The 21,991-nt window shown below is 42.4% G+C and overlaps 2 protein-coding genes across 2 annotated transcripts in view; both read left to right on the top strand.

The window, feature by feature from the left end:
- The window catches only part of SHANK1 (SH3 and multiple ankyrin repeat domains 1), an 80,063-nt gene extending 64,044 nt beyond the window's left edge, over nucleotides 1–16,019 (top strand). The window contains exons 17-24 of the mRNA XM_070729710.1: nucleotides 418–501; nucleotides 1,656–1,664; nucleotides 2,338–2,361; nucleotides 2,584–2,640; nucleotides 5,126–5,250; nucleotides 8,269–8,371; nucleotides 9,304–11,740; nucleotides 15,452–16,019. Of these exons, the coding sequence (XP_070585811.1) occupies nucleotides 418–501; nucleotides 1,656–1,664; nucleotides 2,338–2,361; nucleotides 2,584–2,640; nucleotides 5,126–5,250; nucleotides 8,269–8,371; nucleotides 9,304–11,740; nucleotides 15,452–16,019 (3,407 nt within the window). The remainder of the gene's footprint in view (nucleotides 1–417; nucleotides 502–1,655; nucleotides 1,665–2,337; nucleotides 2,362–2,583; nucleotides 2,641–5,125; nucleotides 5,251–8,268; nucleotides 8,372–9,303; nucleotides 11,741–15,451) is intronic.
- The window catches only part of RUVBL2 (RuvB like AAA ATPase 2), a 615,067-nt gene that overhangs the window by 150,729 nt on the left and 442,347 nt on the right, over nucleotides 1–21,991 (top strand). The gene's annotated exons all lie outside the window — the stretch shown is intronic.

Raw genomic sequence — 21,991 nt, 5'->3', positions numbered from 1 at the left:
TTTTACGCTGCCTTTCTTCCTGGATTATAGTTTGCTAGCAGGTAGTATCTGCATTCTTTGAGAGATGAGTAGACTGCATTACCTTTAAGAAGAATGCTGAGGTAAAAACATGGATTCATATTCACACAACAAAGTAAATCAAGTATATGCATTCACACCACATGCAAAACTTTTTTGCTCTAATGACTAAGCCATGTCGTGTGAATTAAGACCCTTTGGTGGTTTAAATATATTGTGTAAACTCCCCAAATAAATGTATTCAAGAACCAGTTTAAGCAAGCTTTATGAACTGAGTCAAGAATTCTTTTCAACGGAGGCAAGTGATTTGGAGGGGAGGGGGAATTAGTGGTGGGAGTTGGAATAAGTTTGGATCATCGGGCAAAATCCCAGACCTACTGCTTTGTTTTGTTACTTTAGCTGCACCACAGCAGACAAGACGATTGCCCCCTCCAGCCATCTCCTTGCGTTCCAAATCTATGACATCGGAGTTGGAGGAAATGGGTAAGGATGCCAGTGAATTGTCATTTTCTGTACCAAAAGTATGGGGTGGGAGGTGATTGTCTTCTAGTGTTTTCAGTCCCAAATTGATGATACATATATGCCCATTATGGGAGGGGAAGGTGCATCATATTGGAAATACTGTACAATATAATCTGTGAACTTGTATTCCATATCTACAGTATATCTTTACTCAGACATTCAGTGCCACCTCCCTTGGGAAAATGCCCATATTTTTCTTGAGCCCTTTCACTACAGGTTAAGTACAGATTAACCTTGCAAAACTGGCCAGAATAATGGAGCAAATAGTCGTTCTTCCTTTTCATTATCAGCAAAAATATGTTACATATACAGTGCATACACACACACAGAGAGAGAGAGAGAGAGAAATTAGCAAGGTAGGGGACCTAGGGAAGATTCACAGTGGGCTTTCTACTGAGTTTTGGTGGGCATTGAATCACAACATTTTATATTCAAATTCTAGGAGAAATTTAGCATGGTTCAAAAGTTCATGGGTGTTGTTTCTATACATGCTGTTGCCACCTAAACATTTTTCATAGAGAACAGATGCCTCAGAGCATTCAAGAGGACAGGTGTGGTAACCTGAAAATGTTCATAGGAATTAAGTCTGTTAAGATAACAAAAAGTATAGAATAAAAGTAATTGGACAAATCAATAAACAAGCCAATCTAGGCCTCTAGGAAAACCTTCTTTGTCATTTGGGGAATATATTATACCATAATATCGTTTTGAGAAGATTCACACAATTTCTTTCATACTATAGTTTTTTAATATATAAATCTCACTTAGAGTCCTGCAGGGACTGTTTGAAGGCTCTCCTGTGTAAGTGTTTAGCCAGCTTTTTCCCACATGCTGGACAGGCATTCAACCATTATCTGCAGTAGGAGTTTGTTTTGACACATTTAAAGTTATTAGGTGCGGAAGGGAAATTGTGAGGGCAGAGAGAGAAAGAGATGAAAACTGAGATTTCTTTCTTAAAAACATGTAGACTATCCTGGTAGATCTTCCACACAGAGGGTCATGCTGTGAGCAGAACAGGAGCAGTATTTTTTGCTTCTCTTTTATCACCTTCGTCTTTTTTTTTTGTTCATTCACTGCTGCCTGGAACTTCCAAAATCTTGGTCTGTCTGTCACAGTGGAGAAAGGTGAGCTCCTGCCCCCTTTCCCTCCAAAATTTTGCTGCAGTCATAGCAGGGATATTAAGTGGACTATACATGTACATATTACATACCTAGTAACATACTTAGGCCTGTCACTTTTGAAACATTATTATCTTTCCGTTTAATCACATCTTGGTTCACCCATTGCCATCATTAATGTTTTTGGCTTGGGAAAAAGAAACAGTCAGAAGATAGCCCGCAGGAAGTTTGTAGTGAGGACATCTAAAAGTGGTAGAGAAACATTACAAACAAATCAAAACATATGTCTAGGTAGACAGTCTAATACATTTACAATTATATAAAGGTTTTACCTTTTATTCCTTATTTGGTAGACTGTAGAAGCTTTTATTTTTTCCAACTTCCTCTCCTCAAGTGGCTAAGAATGTTTCTTTTTCTGTACTTGGTTTTATTTTTAATTAAAACTAGACTTCTGACTACAATCCTGAATAGCAGGAATCCTAACCTCCTTCCTCATCAGCAGACCCACTTAAAACTTTAGTTCCATCTCTCCCCCACATATTCTTCCTGCTGTCAGGAAATTTCTGTCAATACTATCAAAATGTAATGGAGCTTTCAGACCTCCTTCCCAGTTATCTGGCCTGCCCAAGTGAAGGTGCTAATTTTTTTCCCCTCTTGCTATCTCCCTCCTGACATTCAGTTTCCCCTTGGAAGAAGAAAACAGGTGAGTGTCATACATTCCCCACCCCTCCACACACACACCCTGCCTCTCTCTCATTAACTCCTACACCCAACCCTGCTCTGTACACTTCCCTTGCCCCATGCTCTTATCCATTGCCGCCACCCACTTCCATGCACTCAACTCCAGAAGCCAGTTTTCTGTGACACGTCATCACCAGTCTGCATCTCGCACTCCCACTATCCTTCCCTCCTGTCGTCTCTACAGATTACGAGCCAGCGATGGGCACTGATAAGAAGCGGACTGTCTATCAGATGGCTTTGAGTGAGTCGCAAACATACCTGACCACAGTAACCTGTCAATGGAAAGGGAGGGGGAAGGGATATCTCTAGTGCTCTTCTTGGGGAACTCTTCTTTAGAATCTGGGGTGGTGCTCAAAAAAACCTTCATACAATCTGTTTACTGATATTAGATGTACATGCCACTTTAGTATTTGGTAACCATTCATATTCAGTTATAGTATTGCAGCCCAAGCAAAACATGAGCCATCCCTGTGTTGGTGCCTTGCAGTGTCACAAGGGCCAAAATACCACCCTAAATCTAAAAAGATTTTGTATGAGATTTTTCAAGATTAAGCTGTCTTGTAAGCGTTTAGCAGTTTTTATTTTTTAAATAATTCATTTTCAAAGTCAGTCCCTTGTAGTGCTGTCATTGGCACCATCTGTCTGTTAAGGTACAATAAACACACTTCAAGGCATTATAGGTCAGATGGTAGATCGAAGATGCCTGCGTGGAACAAACAATTTGATGTCACAATTGCCTCTTTTGTGGTTAAAGAAGAGAATCCATAAGGACTGAAATATCTGTATGTCTTCTTCCCCAGCACAGCTTTCATCCAGATCTCTGGAGAACAGAAAACAGTTAATTCCTCTCCCCTTCCTTCAATGATCCTTATTATTGTCTTGCTGGGAGAGCTTTACTGTTCTCTTTGCAGCTATCTCAAGTACAGTTGGAATGGTCATTAACATCTGTTTCGGTTATCCTTGCTCAAGGGAAGAAAAGAGACACTAGTTCCTAGTGATATCAATTCCATGCACGCATGTATAATCCACTGCCCTCTCTCTGATACTGCAAGTAGTCTTCTGGCTGGGGGGAAAAAGAAGAAGATTAAGATGATGTGGCGGGTTCATGTGTTGTAGTAAGCCATTGTCTGTTAAATAATGAATCTAAGGCTACATCTAAGCTATGAATCAAGGCTACATTTGGCTTTGGAGTAGATTGCCTAAGAGTTAACATGCCGAAAAAGCAGGTCAATTCAGGACATAGCTTAAGTTTGATTTATTACTAGCTTAGATGTTCATATGGACTGTAATAATGGTAGAGAGCGTACACCCTTCGGTTCAATCCATGGAGTTAAGAACTGTTTGGAGCTCTTATTTCCCAGGGATTGCAGTATTACATTTTCTATACAAAAGTGCAGCCCAAAATATCTGAACTCCAATGGCAACACCTACACCACCGCTGCAAGCAGTCCCCTGCATTGCTTGCCATTTCCCAAGAACAACTTTGAAAAATAACAATGGGGACCAAGCAGGGAGCTTTCCATGATATGGCAACACTACAAGCGCATTTGAGAACTGTAGGTAAAAATGCATATTTTTTTTCAAAGATTCCCAGAGAGGACTCCAGTGGGGGTGGGGGTGTTGGTGTTAAAAAATACCACAATTACAAAGCAGGCTGACAGGAAATGTGTTGATCACTGGAGCTTTCTAGAACACAGTATTTTATATATCAGGCACAATTCTTTCTTGTGTAACCACTTTCAATTTGGAAGCCTTATTTAGCAAGATGTTACAATGATTTGGCCATGTTTTTTTAATCAGATATGTCAATTGTATCCATGTAATATCTGTCATCTTGTACTAGGAATATTTATGATCTATTTTTAACTATTCATTTGGATTACAAACTAGATTTCTAATACTGTAATCCTTTTTATTTATACCAGGGATGGGTGGCATGTTGGAGGCCATACCATTTTCCCATTAACATTTCAGGAACCAAAAAAGGTGAATGAGTCTGGGGCACCTCTTCCCCCAACATCTTCTACCTTAAATGTCCTTGAGAGTTCTCTTTCATTCTTGTACATCCATTCTGTTGTATGCTTTTGTACATACAATGTGGGATTGCTGAAGAGAACAGAAAGCTTTTAACCTTATCCTCCAGCTTCCTTCCTTCACTTCCCAACTGTAGGATCACCATGTTCTCTACTGCTAATAGCTGTTAGGAAACAGCTATTTTTTCTGCAAGTATTCAGAGCTGAATGCAAAGAGTCTTCTTCTATGAATCCTTGAAGGCCCCAGGAAGCTGTGATTTGTTCCTCTGGTACCTACCTGACAGCTATCATTTGGTTAGCAAAGGAATATAAGTAGAGCTCCATAGTTAGGAGCCACTCATAGCCCTAATTTTACTAAACAGTTGAGACAAACAGTACTGTTTGTTTGGCCCCTATTATAAATTTAGCCAGATTTTTTTTAACTTATTCAGATCTTGAATATGTACTTTTTCGTTCAACATTTAAAATACATCAATAGGAACTGGGGGGGGGAGGGTGTTTCTAATAATTATAAATAATAACAGATCACATGTGAGTGAAGTCTGTTTACTTCAGCATAGATTTAGATTTTTAGATAGAGAAAAGGAACTAAAGTTCTATAGATTCTGTTAAGTAACAGTTTTTAAAAGGAGGAATGATGAATGCCACTTTTATGATGACTTTTATCTTTTTCCCCTCTTTTCTTTTTTACAGATAAATTGGATGAGATTTTGGCAGCAGCTCAACAGACAATAAGTGTTGGGGATGGGTGTGGAAGTGGAGGGCTTCCTTCCTTGGTGAAAACACGGGGCACTACGAAGAATTATTTCTCCTCTGAGGTAAGATGGACACTCAAGCGCTACACTGGAGGATACTGGAGTTTCACTAGGCCGTGAGGAGTTTTCTATTAGAAGGTTGGGGTGGAAATGGTTATGCACATTTTGAAAATGGTTCAGAGGGTTGCTTTATATTTAAGCAGCACATCTTTAATATAATTTAATGCAGCAGACTCTTAGTAGCTGAAAAAAACTATGCATGCTTAAAAAAATAGGAGCAAGTTATTTGTACATGTGAAGGCCAAAACAATCCTGAATCACATTTCAAACATTTAATTATCTGCTGCCTGTCTTACTCAAGAACATGAAGAAGATGAGATTTCATGTTGTGTGTGTTGTTTTTTTATTGCTTTGAAATTCTGCTACGAGTGACAGAAATAGAGTTAAGACATATCACTTTTAATGCAGTTGCTAATATTTTTCTTTACTTCAGAACAAAGGTTTCTTCAGAGCAAAGTTCAAATCAAAAACTTTTGATTTTTTTTAAAAATACATTTTTAATATAACATAGACAACAGCCCTGTGAGATTTGAGACGACTATCAGTTTGTTCCTTAGGCATTTTTTTCTCCAATACTCACATTTTTATTTGGCAGCACTGCCATCTACTACTTCCTGTTCTGCTGCTGCCGCAGCATAAACCATCTACCATGGCTTGTCCCCTCTTTATTCTCCTTTTGTCAATACCTTGATTAAAAATCAGGAGCAGAAGCATATACCATGTTAAAAATATATCTTCAAATTATAAGCTCCAGGCACTGAACCATCAAGTAATATCTCTTGAGGGCACTCAACCAAAGGAGGTGTTGTTTGACAACAGGGCAGGGCAGTGATTTTTCAAGTTGCCTTCCTAGGTATGTACCCATAAAGATTAGTTCAGCTTGCTGACCCTTATTTTGAGAAGTTCTTTCTTTAATTTTTTTTCTTTCTTTAAAGAAAAACATTTCTTTAAAATGTTTTGCTGTTGCAGTTTTTTCAAGAAACACCTCTACTTTCTGAGCATTGAGATTTATATGTATATGCCTAAGTACATAGATATGCATAAATTGACATTATGTGGCAAATCAGTCAGTTCTTAATAACCATAGAGATAGTTTTTTTCTCCATAGCAGTGTGCCTTCAATCTGGTTTTTTATGTCTTGCAAAAATGCATCCATTTCCACTGCCATTATTCCATTCACCTTGCTGCTGACCAGTGTTCTCTCTAAATTTTTTTGGGGGTGAGTGGAAAAGTATAGTGTCTGAGCGGCAGTCCCTTCGGGACTGGGCGGCACAGAAATAATAATAAAATTTCCCTCTCGGCTTCTGGGCAGGTTTGGAAAACTCTGAGTTGATGATGATTTTTAAGTGAGCGATTGCTCACTGCTCAGCTTAGAGGGAACTATGCTGCTGACTATGTACTTTTTCTCTTTCTTTTCACCTTTCCCAGCATTAGAACCTTCTCCGGGGAACTAAAACTTTACATAATATGTTTGAAATAGAATGACTTGAGCCTGACCGTTTGTACCTCGAGTGAGAATACTGGGTTGATTTGCTTGATGATCTGTTTGTCTTAACTTCTTGGCAGTCCTTCGTGTTCTCTCCAGTAGCAAATTTCAAAAAAGTCTGTATTCTTTCTGTCCTCTTTCTTCAAAGGCCAATTTTTGCATCCATAGAGTATCATAGGAAATATCATGGCTTGCATCATTCTGATCTTGGCACAAGTGTAGATACTTCAAATCATTTAAATATATTTTCTTATATACATGTAGGACTAAATAAATAATTCCTCAAACTAAATGCACCTGGCAACCTGATAAAGCTTTGTGGATACATGCCTAATGAGCAACAGAAAGTCTGCCCATTGCCATCCACTGTCATTATTGTTTGAATGCCTTGGAAGCAACATGTGATTAGTTGCTGCTATTTAATACTTACTGTACATTTTGAGGAATTCTTTATTTGCAAATGCTATGATGTCATTGGGTATCTGAAAAGGTATTTAGGATCTATGCTGGGTTGAAGAAACCTTGGCTGGACTCCATTGAACATACAGTTTGTATTTCTAACATGGATTACTTCAGACGTTAAATTGACTATAATTGGAAAGGTACGTGAGAAATTGGTGTTAGAGAGAGCCAGAGATAATGTGCATGTAAGTCCATGTTGTACAATATCTGCAAGAACGAAGGGGGGAAGCATTGAAAGGATAGGGTTCATTGCTTTTAATTGTTCAAGTCCAAAATCTTGTTCATCTGAAAGTATTTCAACTTGGGGCTTCTGTTAGTTGTTCAGATTATGCCAAAAAAGTATCAAAATTCCATTTAATTTTTTTAAAGAGATTGTTTGGTACAGAAGGTAATGCAGGTGTATTCATGAGGAAATTGGGAGATCTAGTTCAATTCTCCAAATTAGAATATCTTTTATATTGAAGATTGACTATTTAGCAACAGACACAGAAAGAGGGAATGGAGAGAGGGAATGAGATAGAGAGTTTGAATTCAGTCACTGTTAGCCTGTTGAACTATCTTTGTTGTAGAGAATCTGAGTTCAGATCTCTATTCTATCATAAAATGCATTTGGTAACGACTGACCTCTGTTACTCATATTCTCTTGGTCAAATCTACTTCAACAACCTGCTATAAAAATAAGAGAACAATATATAAAGCTCCTGACATCTTGGAAAAGATGTTATAAATATGTAAATAAACTGTTCATGCTAATAAGCAATGCCAATAAAGTAAGAATCATTGACATATGATTTGAAATCATTTCTTGCAATTATTTTATATTGGGGATGTATAAGAAAACATTGCACTACATTAATTCTCCTAATGACAGCATTCTGAAGATTTTAGCCATTATTTCCACATCCAGGGAGGGGGCAAGGATTATGTCTGCAACATTGCCCAACTAAATTCATTACTAGTAAAAGAAAGTATGAGCGTGGTGTATCCTAATTCCCATAAATATTTTATCATTTCATCTTACCAGTTCTTGGTTTTCTTTTCTCTTGGTTTTTTTCCCTTTTCTTTTCTTTCAGCCCAGTTTTGAACAACACCGTCTTGGTCAGGCCAGTTATGAGCGTCCATCATACTTACCAAGTAGTCATCCCCCTGGCATGATGCTTCGCCAGAAATCTATTGGTGAGATTGGGTTTAGGAACTACATTTGAGCCTGGAAAAAATTTTTAAGAAGATCTCTAAGTCTTTTTACTTGTCCAAGACACCTTGGTCTTTCTCCCTTTCTTATTTGTCTGCATTAACAGTATTTCATCTGCTGCCAATTTCCTGGAACTTCCTATTCGGGTAGCGGTTGGTGGGGTGAAATTTAGTAGCCAGAGTCCTCTCAGTATGGAGGACAGATGCCTGATATTCTTCCCTTTGTAATGAGTGGGTTTATTTGTACTGAGCTATGTGCTTATTAGGCTTTGCAGGAACCCAGAACTCAGGAAATTAGTCTCTTCCTAAAGGTTTGGTGTCCATGGAGCCCTCTCAGACAGAAGCTAGACCATATGACATTGGTTTTGATAATGAAGGAAATCTGGTCACTGGCCTTGCAGGAACTGGGCTTTCTAGCTCAGTAGTTCCAACTTTGTTAAATCAGTAGTCATTTTCTTCAGAAACACTGATATCACCACAGAAGAGGAGAAAGGGAGATTTTTTTTGTATGAGCCTACGAATTCATGCACAGGTGTACATAGATAATGTATATGTGTAAGTTGTGCATATGTTGGACAGAAACTCATCAACCATTTCCCATCTGTAGCCATAGTGAACCAAAAAATATGCTGCTATTTCCAAGCCAATGAAGCATAACCTTTTATCCACGAAACAGAAATTTTCACAGAATAGTCTAACAACTTGAAGCATTTATCATATGGTGGGTTGTTGTGAAAATCCCTTTTATGGCTTGGGGACAATAACAGTAAAAGAAAACCTCCATATGAGATTAGGTTATAGTAAATATGAAATATGGCAACATGAAATCCAAATAAATAAGGAAGAGCTGAGAAGGGAGGGAAGAAATAATATCTGCTAGCTGGAATCAGTGATGCTAACCTTCCTTCCATCCACAGGAGCAGCTGAGGATGAAAAGCCCTACCTTTCTCCCCCTGTTATGAAATTCAGCCGCAGCCTTTCGGTCCCCGGTTCTGAAGATATTCCCCCACCTCCGACCACCTCCCCTCCTGACCCACCGTACAGCAGTACGTCACCCTCTGCATCTGGCCGAGTTACTCCCTCAGCCCGTTCAACCTTCAATCCCAGCACGGAGGCCAAGCTGTATTCCACTTCTCTTCATCAGGATCCACCCTACGAGCCACCTTCTCGTGTCCGTGACAAAATGTCTCTTTACCGCCAAGAGTCGGAGCAAGGAGCTGAAGGGTCCACAGCACGTGGATGGAGAGGCCACACCCCTGACCTGCGATACTATAATTTGCCCCCTCGGGCAACCAGCACCGCCATGTACGTTCCCACCAAGCCCATGCGCCGCAAAGGTCCATTGGTCAAGCAGACCAAAGTGGAAGACGAACAGCGCCAGCAGCAGGGTGCCCCCTCTTCCCAGATGCAAGCATCGTCTTTGCCATCTCAGTCATCCACACAGTCTGAGAAAAGCTCCATCCCAATACCCACCATCATAATTAAAGCCCCTTCAACCAGCAGCAGTGGGCGTAGTAGCCAGGGAAGCAGCATGGAAGCAGAGACCCAACCAGAGCCTGTGGTGCCTGTCCCATCACTCCAGTTGCACAACAGCATGGATTTCACCAGTCAGTTTGGGGCTGCCCTCGTTGGGGCAGCCCGGCGAGACCGTGAATGGTACAGCGAGGCGCGTCGCAAGTCTGCACTCTTTCTCTCCACTGAGCAGCCAGATGACGAGTCCCAGCAGATGCCGGTTCCCCGTCTCCGCCATTCCAAATCCATTGACGAAGGTATGTTTTCCAGTGAGCCATACATTCAGCTAAACATGGCTTCTGGCTTTAGTGGTAGCAGTGGTGGTGGGAGCAGCCCTAGTTATCTTCAATCTCGCAGCGGTAAAACATATGGAGCCAGCACTACCAGTGCCTTCACTTCTGTGTGTTCAAGTTTCTTGCCACAACTCCAGTCCCATTCAACTCCTCTCATTCACCCACTGACTGGCAAGATTTTAGACCCTGGATCCCCCTTGGGGCTTGCATTAGTCGCACGTGAGCGGGCTTTAAAGGAGTCCCAGTCTCAGCAAGAGAGCCGAGAAGAGAGGCACTCACGCCCATCTTCTCCCCGGTTTGGGGAGACTCCAAAAACTCCCGAGTCTCCCGGCAGTTCCATCCTGCGCCTTTGGGAGACATCAGAGCAGCAGACTCACCACCAACTGTCTGCATCATCCCGGAAGGAGCAGGAAGGCCACCAGCCCGAGCATCAGCTGCCTCCCATCTCAGCTAGAGCAACTCCATGGGAAAAGCGGCCCGAAGAAGGAGAGAAGCTGGAGCTCCATGTGCGTTTTGTAGAGAACTGTCGCCCAACGGAGGAGGAGGAAGAGGAGGAGGAGGAGAGCAGCCAGGAGAGTGGGAAAGCCGAAGTGGCTGCTCCCCCAATGGAGCGAGCAGCAGCAGAAGAAAATGGACTCCCGCTGTTGGTGCTGCCCCCGCCTGCCCCTTCCATTGACGTGGATGATGAATTCGTTTTCTCAGAGCCACTTCCTCCACCCATTGAGTTCTCCAATAGCTTTGATAAACCTGAATCTCCACCCAAAGCTGCTAGTGAATTGCCCCCAGCAGTAGCTCCTCCGGCCGCTCCACCTGCGCCTGCCACCTTAGATTCTACGGCATCCAGCCTGACCTCCTATGACAGTGAGGTGGCCACCTTGACCCAAGCCGGTACAGCAGAAACCAAGGAATCTCCTCACGTCAACTTTTCTTCTGTTGTCTCATCCATTGCCATCCCAGCGGCAGAAGCACCTGAAGCTGTAACTGATTCAGGAATCGAGGAGGTGGACAGTCGAAGTAGCAGTGATCATCACTTAGAGACTATCAGCAGCGTCTCAACGCTGTCCAGCATGTCTGGGGAGGGTACAGAACTCTTGGACACTTACATCACCTACTTGGACGGCCAGGCTTTTGGGGGGAGCAGCACTGGTGGCGCTGGAGTAGGAGGTGGCAGTGGTGGTGGTGGCAGCATAGACAAGAGTCCGTTGCAGACCAAACTGCGCTCCCGGCCATTTCCAGGCCGCTTGCCAGTGGCTACCCCTACCAGCTCCACCATCTCAGTTTCAGCCTGTACTGAGAACATGTTTGCCCTCACACCTGCTCCTCCATACCACCAGCAACCAGCAGCTGTTGAGCCTGGCAAAGAACTGCCTCAGAAATCTCCACTGCCGTGGGAAGAATCTAAGGCATCGGCCATGTCCACCGTGAAAGCTAGCATCATTAGTGAGCTGAGCACCAAGCTGCAGCAGATGGGCGGGGTGTCGTGGTCGCGGCCACCTGATGCTGTGGCTCCCTTTGGTTCCGAGAGACCCAGCTCCCTGCAGAGGCAAAGGTATTAGTCGACTGGAGCAGGAGGAGGAGGAGGAGGAACAGGAAGCTGGAAGCCAACCCCGTGCATGCTGCATCTCGTGTTTCAGTTGGGTTTGTCTCCTTTTCTCATTCTCCCGTCAGTGCTTGCTTAATTATGATTTTTCTTGTTTTCTGTTTGCTTTTTTTTTTTTTACTACCATTACATCATTTGATACGCTGGCAGCACAAGGCAAGGTTGTGCCACACACAAAGCAATTCATCATGTCCAAATAGCAGTGCATACTTAACAGTACCTTGTACATATGTTTGCTGTACAACTCTGGCTTACAACTTTGTGCACATGCTGAACAATTTGTGCATTCCTCTGTTTGCTCTTATGCACAGGCAGTATTGATTTCGAGTTCACATGGCCATTCTGTGCACAATCAAGTATTCATGTCCAAAATGGCTTGATTACAAATGCATGCATGTATTTATAAAGTCTCCCTCTATGTATGTGTTCACAGCTTTTTTTATTGAAATATATCATTTATTGTCTGCACATGGACATATTTAGGCAAGGGTGTCTTCTGACTGACGATAATCAAAGATTCTACCCAAATGTTAGGTTTTGGAATTTGCAATGTGCTAACTTTACAGATAATGAAGACACAAATTCTATGGCATACCCTTAAAAAAATCTCTAGTTATGTGGAATAAAATAAACCCTCTTGATATGAACAGATGTTCCAGGAATCTTGCAGTTAAGTAGAAATTATTTTTGTATGTGTATAGCTTTTTAAAAGTACTATCAATTCCAAGGCTTAGTCATTTACATTAGTGAAAGGAAGAAATTTATTATGCCTGGTACCGGTAGTCCTTGACTTATTTGTACAGTAATTGAGCCTGGAATTACAATCAAATAATGCCAGTGGTTAAGCTGATAATCACTTGATCAACCTGATTCTATGATTATTTTTTTACAGCAATCATTAAACAAATGTGATTGTTCACCATGGGCATTTTTTGTCAGAAGTAAATACTGAATTGTGGCAAATAAATAAATAAATCATAAAAGACAGTCATATGACCATTAGATGCTACAGACAGCTGTAAATGCAGGCCATTTATCAAGTCCCCAAAATGTGATGGTGTGTCTGCAGAAAAGTGGATGGTGGACATCAGAACTTAGCACTGGGTTGTAATACTTTTTTTTCGGAGGGGGAAGCTGTCATAATTTCAAACAATTGCTAAGTGGGGACAACCTGTAACTCCTTTGGAAGATTTCTTATGAAAGTCATTTTGTACCGAAGATATAAATGGAAAATAATTATAATTATAATAATTTATTAGATTTGTATGCCACCCCTCTCCAAAGACTTTGGGATTTTCATATTAAAGGCAGCTCCTCGTGCCACCATAACCTTGTGATAATATGCAAAGTCTTTTTTCCAAATTCCTGGTTTCTTGAAAGATTGGCCAGATATGCCAGAATTTGCAGCTTTTTGAGCACCAAAACTGAAAGTAATCCCTTGTCTCACAAGTCACCTCTCTGTTTTCTGCATATATCTAACTTAGACAACATATTGCAATTCTAATCAATTTTATTTATAGCTGCATTAGTTGTAGCGGAACAGAAAATATGTGAGCTGTGTGCTACAAACAAATATTTGCATGCATGTGTTACTAGTGGCAAAGTTTCCCACTTAGATGTGAAAGTCTGTATCAGAAGATGATTTCCAGTGTAGTGGTTTTCACATTAGGAAGGAATATTAACTTGTAAAAACAGATATTTATTTAGTTCATCTAGTGGAATGGAGTTCAATTAAGTTGGGAAGTTTAAGTTTAACTCCCAAAATTCTGGAAGTCCACCTAGACTAAAGTTGTCAAGATTGGAAAATGCTGTTAGATAGGATATGAGGATACTATCTCTCCCCACTTCCATTCCCCAGTAATTGATATTTAGTGCTTGTTTAGCCAGTGTGACCCCTAGTCTTTTCTAACCTTACATTTTTGGGATTTGCCCAATGCCTTTTAAGGCAGTTCAAATAGATACCTTTTGCTCTAGCGGAATTTTACAAGTCTGCCAAACTCCATTCCATCACATATGCCTGCTGAATCCTTATGCGCTTGCCATGAAGCTTGCATTGCAAAGGATTAGACCACGTTCTAAACTTGTACTTCCATCAATTCAAGGTCTGAATTGGGCCAAGCATTGCCATCATACCCAACTCAGTGTTTCATGCAAGATATTTTACTTTCGCCTTTTTCTTTACTTGAACTACTCAATCAGCCCAATAATCCACAGCGAAGGGTGGAGGAGAAGAGAGATACTTCTGTAGTCTCAGTCAGCCTAACAGTTGGGGGAGCCAAAGTATTGTGCATAAATACAAAAGGAAAGGTTCTTAACCAAATCAAATTGATTTTAGGGGGATTTTTTTTAAAAAAATCAACTCTCTTTCTGAACTGAAACTAAAGCTTAGGGAAAGACAAATAAGATGCAAGCCAGCATAATAGATGTTTCAGTTGAAGGATTCCTAGGAAGAAAGGTGGGGCCCAGCCTGGTGGTACCTGATATTACCTCCCATTTCCAAGGAAGGATGATAACTGTTGTTATCCTCGACTGGTAAGAAATAGCAGGCTTTTGTTCTTCACTGCACAGCCTCAGAATTATAAATCCTAATGCATTTTGAAAAGTCAAGTTCTTGACCTTTTTGGTTTTTTTAGAAAAGGAATGAAGAGATCCAGTAACCAATTTTTCTATATAGACATTTGCTGATTATGGGCTTATCCTTAAATCTTTGTTGTTTGGTATCATGGAATTTCCCATCGCTAATTAATCTATTTTATTTATTTAAAGTAGATGCTGTTATGCTGTAGGCCAGTGTTTCTCCACTATGGCAGCTTTCAGATAAACTCCCAGGATTCCCTGGTAAATGCTGGCTGGAGAATTCTGAGAGTTGGAAGTCTACATATCGGAAAGCTGCCATTGTTGAAAAACCACTGCATGCATCCATACACCTATCAACACACATGGTTGATGTGGACACTGGGGATCTGTAGTATTTCTCATTTCCATTCAACACAATTATATCATAAAATCTCATTTGCTCCATTATTTCATTCATCCACAATCACATCAATGGTGGGAAAATACAATGGAATCCATCCAGTGCCATACTATTTCCTATATCACAGTTGAGGCATGCTTGGCATGAGTGTCTTGCCTCAGGCAATTCCTTTTCCATTGTACTTGTATTCTTTTAGTCCATCAATGACTATAAAGCACTTATTCCAGTAATTATATGATCATGTTACATTTTCATTGCGGCAGTGCTCTGTACCTGCCATTGATTCCAAATGTTTCCAAAGATTTCTCCCAAGTTTAATAACAAGGAAGGGTTTCTTCATAATGGCACCTTTCTGTTGTGCTGGAATTTGATTCCTAGAATCCCTAAACAGTTGACTTAAATTTCTTCAGTAGTAATTCCCACATCAGAACTGAGTGCCCTATCTTTCAGATAATATTTTTAAAAGAGCAATATTAATGGATCTATTACTGTTATTGAATATTAATGCGTTTATACATTATGTCTACTATAACCTGAAGTCTACCTTGGATAAATATGTTAGTTAAAGATCATAGAAGTATGTTAATTGGAAAATCCTGCTAGACTCAGGATTCCTAGTCTCTCCCAACAGGGAACATGGTAGATGATAACCATTTCACCTTCCTTGTCTTCTTTCCCTGCAGGCTCCCAGATGAGACATCCCCATCACTGATTCCCTCCAAGCCTGTAAGCAGCCTTTTCCACAACTGGCCTAAGTCCCCCCAGGGCAAGCATCCCAAAAGTGTGGACTTTGACATCCGTCCTGCCCTGCGGCGGGCCCCAAGTCCAGCTGCCCTGCCCAGTGAGCACAAGATTAGCCCCACCCCAAGGCCTTCCTCTCTTCCCATCCTGCCTTCTGTGCCCATCTATACTGGCGTCTTTGACCTCCGTGGTTCACCCACTTCTGGGGGTGAGCATCCCTTCCCTAGCTTCCCTTCAGGCAGCCGTTCTCTGTCCCCAACCCATTTCCTGCCTCCAGCCACGGACAAGCCGTTTGGCTCCAAGCCTTTGCCTTTCTGGACTAAATACGATGTGGCTGACTGGCTGGAGTACCTGAAGCTGGGGGAACACCGCGATCGATTCCTGGACAACGAAATTGATGGATCTCATCTGCCTTCCCTCACTAAGGAAGATTTCATTGACCTGGGCGTGACGCGAGTTGGGCATCGCATGAACATCGCCCGTGCTCTCAAGTTCTTTCTGGAGAGGTGATGGGGGAAATTGCCCTGCCCCGGGGTGCCTCTTGCCTGAATGTACAATGGACCTCCACCATGGGGAGAACAAAGAGGTGGAGGGATTGCAGCTACGGGGCCGGGCACAGGGAAAGCGGTGAAGAGAGACCCTGTGGGGGTGAGGGTAGAGTGGGGGATCTTGGAGAAGCTCACCAAAGCCTGCCTGGGCACCCTCATGGGTGTGCACTTTTCTCTGTTGCGTTGCCATGTAGCAATTTATCCATTTCATATATCCAGCCCAACAGCACTGATATGAGTGTATGAACCCTTAACCTGTGTATCATCACCTCCCCCAGGTGTGTATGTGTTTGTTTATCATTGTACACATACACTTGCTCTTCATTCTCCATCAGCATAGCCGCCGGCTTTGCCACAATCGGATGGCTGGTACTAACCATCCAGTAGTGCAACAGCTTCTACCTGCGCCCATCCTCATCCTTTCCGTTCTTGCTGATGGCCCTTAACGTAGCAACTGCTATTTGCACATCAATTCATTCAGCCATGTAACAGCTTGCTCTGTACATCTCCACAATTACCAGGATTGTTAAGTACTCTGCCGTTAAAAGGGGGGAGGGGAGGCCTACGAGAGAATGAAATTTGCATATATTTCCTTACTTTGCCAAACATTCTCTGGGGAGGACTTCAGATCATTCAAGTGCCATACTTACTTGGTAGGAAGATTGGGTTCCTCCTTCTGATAATTACCCGTGAATTGGAATGGGCTCTTCATATTAGCTAAAAAGAATTTCTAGAAATAGCTACTGAAAAGCATGGGTGCCTTGGAAGATAAGCCATCACTTGTGTTCATCGGGTGAGCTTCAACCTTATTAGTGATGCCTAATTTGGGCTTTTCTCTCTTTCCATCTCTGTTCAGTTATTGCCTTATTTCCATTTGTTCCTACTTTTCATTCTTTTTCTTGTTTAGTTATCTGTTCCTCTTTTGCCTTCTCCCAAGTATATTTTTATCCTCTTCTATGTTACTGTTATTTTTGTTTGGGCTGTTTCTGCTGGAAGAAGGAAAGAGAATCTGTGTTGCTGTGTGAAAATAGTTGGTTTATGCAAATTGAATGTAAGTTAAGAGGTGGTGTTGTGTCCTATGTTGGTCATTTTGGGGGGGTGGCTTCTGTAGATATTTATATAACCTCCACCTTCATGCCTGCATATGCAGATTTGTCATATGGAAGCATTTATTGATGGATAGGGAGAACAGCCTAGATTGACAAGAAGGGGAAGGTGGGCATTGCACAGGGTTTTCTCTCCCTTCCCCTCCCCTACCTGTCTACCTAGCTACCTTTTGTCCAGAAAGGATGTCTTAAATTTAATATCTTCTTTTTTGATAAATAGTATAATTATTAACTGCTGGAAACCTGCTTTCTGAATTTTCAGGGAAAATAGAGAAGGGATGCAGGATTATAGGCCTTAATAGTAACACCTGGCTAATTTTGGAGTAGGGAGATAACCCACATATCAAGGTAGTAGGCTACACTGGGACATCACCCATCCCAGAAGAAAGCAATTTCACAATGTTACTGTTGCCAAGAAAATGGCATAGACCAGTGATGGTGAACCTATGGCACGGGTGCTACAGGTGGCATGCGGAGCCATATCTGCTAGCACACAGGCCATTACCCTAGCTCAGCTCCAACGTGCATGTATGTGCCGGCCAGCTGATTTTTGGCTTGCACAGAGGCTCTGGGAGGGCGTTTTTGGCTTTCAGAGAGCCTCCGGGGAGATGGGGAAAGGCGTTTTTACCTTCCCCGGGCTCCAGGGAAGCCTTTGGGGCCTGGGGAGGGTGAATCACAAGCCTACTGGGCCCACCAGAAGTTGGGAAATAGACCGTTTCTGGCCTCCAGGGTGCCTTCGGGGGATGGGGGAAGTTGTTTTCGCCCTCTCCAGGCATTGAATTATGGTGTGGGCACTCATGCATGCACACACTCTTTCAGCACCTGAGGAAAAAATAGTTCACCATCACTGGCATAGACAATGTCCAAGAAGTCACCAAGAATCAAGCTTGACTTAAAAATAGATGATAAACTTGTTTAAAGTGGGCTCACTGCTGTGACTCTAATCCAGGCCTGTCAAATATCTGGCCCCACAGGCTACCCCCACCACTGCTCCTCAAAGGCAAAAAACATAATGATACATGCTATCAGGGTTTGACACGCCTGCATCTGATCCATGGCATGTCTTGCACTCCAGGGCCACACAGTTCTGACTCCCATTGCATATGACCTTTTTAGGAAGACAGGAAACATGTTTGATAGTACTAAACCCAGGCATAACAATATAGCTGTTACCTGCTAGACATACAGAGTCTATAAATCAAAGCTATCACCATGCTGACGAAAGTGGGTTTGTCCTTTTTGAGAGGCTGTGCCCTAGATCAGTACTGGAGAAATTCTGTAAACTAGGATTGCTTAGTATTGCAGGGACTAATGCCAGCATTATTGTGAAGGAAGGATCAGAGCAACACTAGTGCATGGGGTAGGCCCTATGATCCACCTGTCCCAAGTAATTTCAGTAGGGTAAGAAAAGCAGTCAGGAAACTGGACATGTTAATATTCCACAAACAGGGCCATTTGCAAAACACTTCAAATGGGTTCAGTGGTTCTTTGTATTCTGACCCTGTTGGGAAGAGATTGAATGTGCTGATCCTGTGAAAAGGCTTGTGGGTAAAAGCTACAGAAAAGGAAACTGCACATTGCGCTGCTAATATGGCCAAAACCTTGTGAAATTACTTTTTTGCTATAATGATTCTGATTAGACAACCAACTTAAGGAATGGATTGTGCATAGCTTAATCCTATAATTGGGCCAAAGAAGGTGGGCTGGTTCCCATAAAATGTTGTGCATTTAAATGACCTACATGTAGGCCCAGCTATGTTTCAGGTGAAGGACAGTATCCTAGATCTTCGCTACAGTATAAAAATGGGATATAGTCTGCCTTTTGAACCATTCTTGATATTTGGTGTGGTGGTGACTATTCAGCGGCGCTGGCTTGCCTACAATAATTTCAGATGCTACCAGTCACTTCTTGTTAATTTGATTAATACTTTTCACAAAGACCAATTAAATCTCAAATCTTTATCCTTGGGAAATTTGATTGTATTTGATGCTTTTTGTGTTGTAGGGCTTATTAATGGACAAATCTAGGACACTCAGTGCATAATATTGAACTAAATGAATGGATCTTCCCAGCCCCATCTCTTTCTATCACAGAGTACACACAATCCTGGCCATAGCAATGTGCAAATACTGTTCCTTCATATATCTTGTGGTTTGGTCCATGCATGTTGTAATTCCACGCTCTTGTGCTCCTGCTCCAACTCCTTGCATTCTCAGGTTCAGCAGCAGGCTTCATATTACTTTCATTTCAGAACCGCTTCCATTTGCACATGACTCATGTTTCTCTACTTCCAAATACGGAGATGTGCATTTGACTATTTTCCCCAACAAGGTTTGAAGGGGAAGGTCTCTTATGCTCTTCTACCTATGGAGTATCTGTGGCAACATTCTAGCTCCAGATTGTAGCAAAGAAAAGAAGCTGGAAAGGGACAGAATGTAGGATAGGGGTAAATTCTCCCACTCTGGTCTCCTTCCGTATTATCATGTTTTTCCTACTACTAGCCCAAACGTGGAGTGGGAGGGTGGTGGGGATCTTAGATATTGACCACATGTGCTGTGGTGGGAATATCCTTTTCCCCCTCCCATATGCTGAGCTGCCAAAGAAAAAGACTCCAATGTGTGGGGGGAGGGGAGCTGCTCCATAATTGTCCCCCCCCCCTTCCCTCCATACACAGAGAGCCAATGCCAGGACCCAGCAATGGGCAGCTTTTTTGAAATATATGGTTCAGATAAAGGGTGTTCTTGCTCCTGCTCTTTGCTGGGATCCTCAGTAGGTTGCTTAGTGGGAGCAGGTGTACCTCTTCACTTGCTTTATCTTCCCAATCTTTATACCAGATATTGTGAGCTATGGAGAAGTCTGCAGGACTCATTCCATGGCTGTAGGCCTTGTGGCGGCCCCATTTCAGCACTTCACTAATGCTGTGACTCTACCACTCGCTGCCACCACTACCACTCTGTCACATCGGGGGCCTGTAGCTGGCCTATTCTTGCTCCTCAAAAACTATTTTTGTGTCAGACAGCAAAGTCCTCTTTCCACAGTCATTAAGAACATGGCGTAGCCACGCCCTATTTGTGTAACGTGGATCTTGACACATACATACCCATTTACATCATGTTGGGTAACTTGCATTTGTGACACCTGTTGAGACCAGCAGCGTACCCTTTTCTGTTCATGATCACACAACCCAGGCATGCAAAAAAAAATTATACATATATATATATAAATAAAGAAATATATATATATATGTATATATATATCAACTGGTGGTAGGCCCCCTCTGCAAATAAACTTTTACGTGGGCAGCCAGGATATTCACCAAACCTTTAAAAAGTTTCAGCTTTGCTTTTATTAAACAAGGGGAACTTGTGGTCCTTGTTGGAAAGTGCAGGGCAAGGATGATGCTTAAGAGGTGTGGCCAAGGTTGCAAGTGCTTGTATCTCCAGGAGGAAGCGCCTGTTTTCAGCAAGCACTCTTGCCCTGTGCCTAGCTTGGGGAAAATACAGGATCACGAAATCTATATGAGCAATTTTTTTTCTGAGATACTGTGTGGCTCCCTGCGGCCTAAAAGAGAAGGAGGCTGGGCCTGGTTTCTGAAAGCCTCAAATGTATGGAGAGGGGTAGTGGAAATTTCTAGAAAGACTAGAAATCGCCAATAGGAATAGCTAGACCGTGGAATGAGGTAGGTAGGAAGGAGCCAGCCGCCATGTTGATATGAAAGAAGGTGAAAGGGTTGGAACTCATACCGACAAAGTAATGGCAAAGATATGTAACAAGATGTTGGTGATGTTGGCCTGGTCTGCAGGATATTTTGAGTGGAGGCATCAACCAATTTGCATGGCTGGGTTAACCCTTACGATGCCAGGGCACTGCCCTGTAGCTCTTTGTGCCTCCTCAGGATGCCTCTTGCCACATCACTGTCCCACCCACATGCACCTGTGGGTCACCCTTTTGCTGCCACATTTTGAACATGCCATGTGGCTATTTCTATTGTGCCTCCAAAAGCCACAGCTCCATACCTTGTGGCGTCATCGCTTGGGTCCAGGCATTTGGTTGCCTGCCCCCTCCACAGCCCAGCAGCCACTGATGCTACACTTTAGTGCCACGTGGTGATAGCTCCCTCTTCCCTCCCCCACTGTGTGGCTAATGACGTGCTGCCGGCATTGCACCTTTATGCGGCCATCTTTTCTTCTTACTCTTCTCAAAAAGTTAAGGGCTCTTGTCTTGTCGGACTGGTCGCACCGGCCCTTCTCATCCACAGGCCCCAGTGAGGGAGCAAAATGAAACAAACTTTAGAATGTCTTCCATAAATGATGCTATTGAGAGACAGGAAAGCACTGGTCTCTTCAACTTCAGGCGAGGAGTTTATGCTGCGTTTTCTCAGCTTCTTGCATGGACAGCCCTCGTGGGCTCACAGTCCAGCTCTCTGAAAGAGAGTTAGACTTTGGAAGGGGTGGAATTGTAGGAGAGTGGTTTGGGGACAAGGTCCTTGGGTTTTCTAAGAATGGGAAAGGGGTGAGGAATCTGAGGAAAGGTCAAACTTCTCAGATCCTTGGAAAAGAGCTGGTAACGAAATGCGGAGCAGGTGGTTTGGTAGGAAAACGAACACTGGGTGATGTGGGGGAATAGATGTCTAGTGTACAAGAATTCTAAAGATGGGGTGAAGCTAGAGAAAGGCATCTACTCTGGAGTATTTGAATGGGCTAAACTTGGGATCAGAGGACTTCGGTTGTAGAAAGGATGAAGTAGCCAGCCTTGTCTTCTTGGAAAATGAGGAATTTTCTGCGTTGCCTAAAAAGAAGCAGAAAGAATTTCAGGCCCAGCTTATTT

Source organism: Erythrolamprus reginae, chromosome Z, assembly GCF_031021105.1.
Source record: "Erythrolamprus reginae isolate rEryReg1 chromosome Z, rEryReg1.hap1, whole genome shotgun sequence".
Lineage (NCBI taxonomy): Eukaryota > Metazoa > Chordata > Lepidosauria > Squamata > Dipsadidae > Erythrolamprus > Erythrolamprus reginae.
The sequence above is the reverse complement of the archived record's forward strand: the minus strand, read 5'-3'. Positions and strand labels throughout refer to the sequence as shown.